We start from the raw sequence: 3,978 nt of genomic DNA on the forward strand, positions 1-3,978 counted from the left end.
TGTTTGGGTAAAGGCAGGATGGAATGAGAAAAGGAATTGGATTCATTTTTCTTCTATTCTGGTTGCATTTAGGCAATACCTGCTAACCACCACTGCTGGTACAGTCCTATATATATACACTTATATATATATATAATATGATAGAAAATGGGCAAAATCTAGAAAATAACATAATTCATGGCATTACAATTTTCTTACACAACATTTATTATAAATATATAAGTTCCACAAATAGCATGATACTCGGCCTAGAAACAAATGCTTCATAATTAAGTATCTCTCCCTGATCAAAACATATACATTTCTTGGTTCCTTAGCTGCCATAATGAAAGTGCTTGTAAAGGCTTGGCTATTGACTTATTCTGATAAAGAATTTCTTGAGACACGCATTTCATTGTAGGCCGAAACCTTGATTTTTTGTGTAGGCATGCAAATTCTATTGTAGCGACAAGAAAAATATCTTGTGCAACCAAATGATTGGGAGGTGACAAATGTTGATCTAATATTTCATGTAACATCATGTTTTGAGAAGACGATGATGATAATGAAGTCAGGATTTCCGTTGGATGTCTTCCCATTATTATTTCTAGTGCCACAACTCCAAAGCTATAAACATCACATTTTTCAGTAACTTTAATGGTATAGGCCAACTCTACATATATATATATAAAAAAGAACTATTAAAAATTTAAAAACCTTTCTTTAATTTTTTTTTTCTTTCTCCTTCTTCCTTTTGTATATTTTTCAATTGAAAGAAGTTGATCAAAACTTGTCATTGCATAAAAATTAAATAGTGAAAATGGTTGTTTGCGATCATGCATGAATTGATTCAAATAGTAAATGACAAGGTAACCCTACTAGCACATATATTGGGAAAGACATTTGTTCTACATGGTTAATACTTCCTTTCAGAATAATAAGTAGCACTGAATAAATAAATAAATAAAGACATAATTTATTGTAATGGAAAAATAGTTCACCTGGGACAATGTAACTGTAAGTGCCGACAACTGATGTTTGATTGGAGGAATCAGGATCAAGGAGCTTAGCTGTGCCAAAGTCGGAGACAAAAGCCTCTAGTTTATTGTTCGATAAAATATTGCTGCTTGTTATATCTTGATGAACAATTGCTGGAATGCATTCATGATGCATGTAAGATAAAGCGTTGGCAGTGCCTCTGATGATGTTTACTCTCTTACTCCAATCCAATTCCATAGCTTCAACGTCGTTATTTAGGATAGAAAATAAGCTTCCCCTTTCTATGTACTCGTAAACCAAAAACATGCATCGCTTATGTAAACAGAACCAATGAAGTTTTATAATGTTTCGATGATGGATCTCTGTTAACACTTTTACCTCGTTTCTAAAACTCATGTCAAAAGTTAGGTTCTCAGCCTCCAACCGATGAAGTTTCTTCAAGGTAATCACTTTTCCACCAAGTAATTTTGCTTTGTAAACGCTGCCATAACCACCAGTTCCAATACAGTATTTTATATCAAAGTCCTCGGTTGCTTCAACGATGTCTTCATATGCAATATGTCCATCATAATTCCATATCGAGAACAAGTTCCCATTCTTTGTTTCTGACCTTGACTCAAATTGAGTTTTCTTGACCATGCGTCGACATAGGAGAAAGCCTCCAAGACCTAAGAATCCAAGGGAAATGGCGATGGGAACACAAATTTTTGCTTTGGTTACAATTGATTTCTTACAAGTTGGAAGGCAAGGAAGGAAACCCATGAAGTTACTGCACAAATACTTGTTGCCAATTAATGTGTCAGGTGTATGGTATTGATCAAAATCTGTTGGAATTGGACCTGTCAAAGAATTATATGACAAGTTGACTGTTTGAATAAAAACGTAACTATTGGGAATATTGCCAGTAAGATTATTGTAGCAGATATCCAAGCTCCATAAATTGTCAACAGTCGACCCAAGTTCAACAGGTGCTTCTCCACTGATAAAGTTATGACTAAGGTTAAGATAGTTCAATGAACGAAGGTTGCCGATTTGAGTGGAGATATGACCAATGAGATTGTTATGATTGAGAAGCAGATTGTACAAACTCTTCAAGTTACCTATTTCTACGGGGATGGAACCCTTAATTAGATTTTGAAGAAGGGACAAAGCTTCCAATTTAGTTAAATGACCTATAGTTGAAGGGATTTGACCATCGATTTGATTTGAATGGAGAGACAAAACTTTCAAATTAGTTAAATGACCTATAGTTGAAGGGATTGAACCATTGATTTGATTGGAAGCAAAAGACAAATATTTCAAAGTAGTTAAATTATCCAAAGTAGAAGGGATTGGACCATTGATTTGATTGGAAGCAAGAGACAAATATTTCAAATTAGTTAAATTACCCAAAGTAGAAGGGATTGGACCAATGATTTGATTGAAAGAAAGAGACAAATGTTTCAAATTAGTTAAATTACCCAAAGTGGAAGGGATTGGACCAATGAGCATGTTTCAACCTAGCTGTAACACGGCCAAATTCTTCAGCATTCCTATTTCTGATGCTATGGAACCATTGATTAGATTGGTATACAAAACGAGATGGGTGAGATGGATTAAAAGTGAAAGAGAGGTAGGGATTGGTCCAATCATTTGATTATGAGAAACGTTAAACACCGCTAATTAGGTGAAGTTTGCAAGTGAAAGATGCAAAACACCTGTCAGATTATTATGGGACAGATCAATGTAGGTGAGTTTGGATAGAGTACCTAACTACACTAGGATACTCCTCTGAAGTCTAGTTCCAGGAAGATCAAGGCGGACTAAATTTGGAAAGGAAGAGAGGTTGAGTTTTGACATCTCTCCCAAATAGAAATGGCCAAAAGCTGATGAAAATCTCTATGACGCTTCCAGCAGCATTGCAAGTAATACCAGGCCACTCGCAATGACTTGAGGTATTGTTGGTGTTGGCGCTTCCCCAGCACCCAGTTGCCAGCAGAGCATTTGCTTCTAGTTGTAGTGCTAAGGATTGAGATGCTGCAACAAACTGAGGTGCGGTGTCCAAATAGGTTGCATAGAACAAGAAACAAGTAGCCCATGCAATGACCACCATGCTTACAAGTGCATGATTGATTGAGAGGAGAAGGGCAATGGAAAAAGGGTTGATTGTGTAATTTGCTCATGACTCGGGACGCTTTAGTAAGAAAGATAGATGTGTGGAGTGGGAGTTATTTTCATTTTTATAATAATCTATTGGACTTGCTAAGAAAGATAGACGTGTGGAGTGGGAGTCAAGGTTGAGACCAATTATTTTGTTGACGTTGATTAAGGTCATGTTCATGACTAGTAGACTGTTGAGCTTTCTCAAAGCAAGCCGGGGACAATATCACGTTATTCTTGTATTTTTTTTTTAGTCCTTGAAATTGTGTTTCTAAACAAAATAATAGCTTGAAATTGGGTCGGTGTGTGTTAGAACCAAAAAATTAAGTTGTACAGAAGAAATTTGTTTTATCCAAGATCAATTACGAAATTGAAAGTGAATTGGATGAGTGAACATTTCCTTTTGATAATATGTGCAGAATAAATCATCTTTGAAAATTTCCTTTTGAAAGTCAACATTTCGCCATTAATTTGTTTTATCTAAAATGGTCCAATTTCTCTAACTACCGCTTGCTGCGAAGCTTGCACTACTTCAAGTCTGGGCTAATTATTATTATTAAATTTTTTTTTTTTTTTTTATAAGTAGGGGCTAATTGTTGAATAGGCATATTTTGTATTTATTAAATGGGGCAATCATAATAGCCGCCACAAAGATCCTCTCCATTTCCCTTGAAAGGAAGATGATGAAGATGAATTATTTTATAGTTCGAATTAAAATGTTGTTGCATCTAATAGTATAGATGATGTCATATCATTTAAATTTTTTGAACAACATGTCAACCAGGGTGAAATCAAGATTTTTTGGGTGTAAGGTCTGAACCTACATACATTAACAAAAAAAAAAAAAAAAAAATCCTTAGA

At 35.0% G+C, this 3,978-nt stretch overlaps 1 protein-coding gene across 1 annotated transcript; it reads right to left on the minus strand.

Annotated features, from left to right (window-relative positions):
• Window positions 1-253: 253 nt before the first annotated feature.
• On the minus strand, window positions 254-3,070 carry LOC133859438 (MDIS1-interacting receptor like kinase 2-like). The gene is made up of 3 exons (XM_062294848.1): window positions 2,890-3,070; window positions 981-2,222; window positions 254-652 (listed from the first exon to the last, which is right to left on the minus strand). Exons 1-3 carry the CDS (start codon window positions 3,068-3,070, stop codon window positions 288-290), a joined length of 1,788 nt encoding a protein of 595 aa, XP_062150832.1. The 3' UTR covers window positions 254-287.
• Window positions 3,071-3,978: the final 908 nt, after the last annotated feature.

Source organism: Alnus glutinosa, chromosome 1 (assembly GCF_958979055.1).
Source record: "Alnus glutinosa chromosome 1, dhAlnGlut1.1, whole genome shotgun sequence".
Classification (NCBI taxonomy): Eukaryota; Viridiplantae; Streptophyta; class Magnoliopsida; order Fagales; family Betulaceae; genus Alnus; species Alnus glutinosa.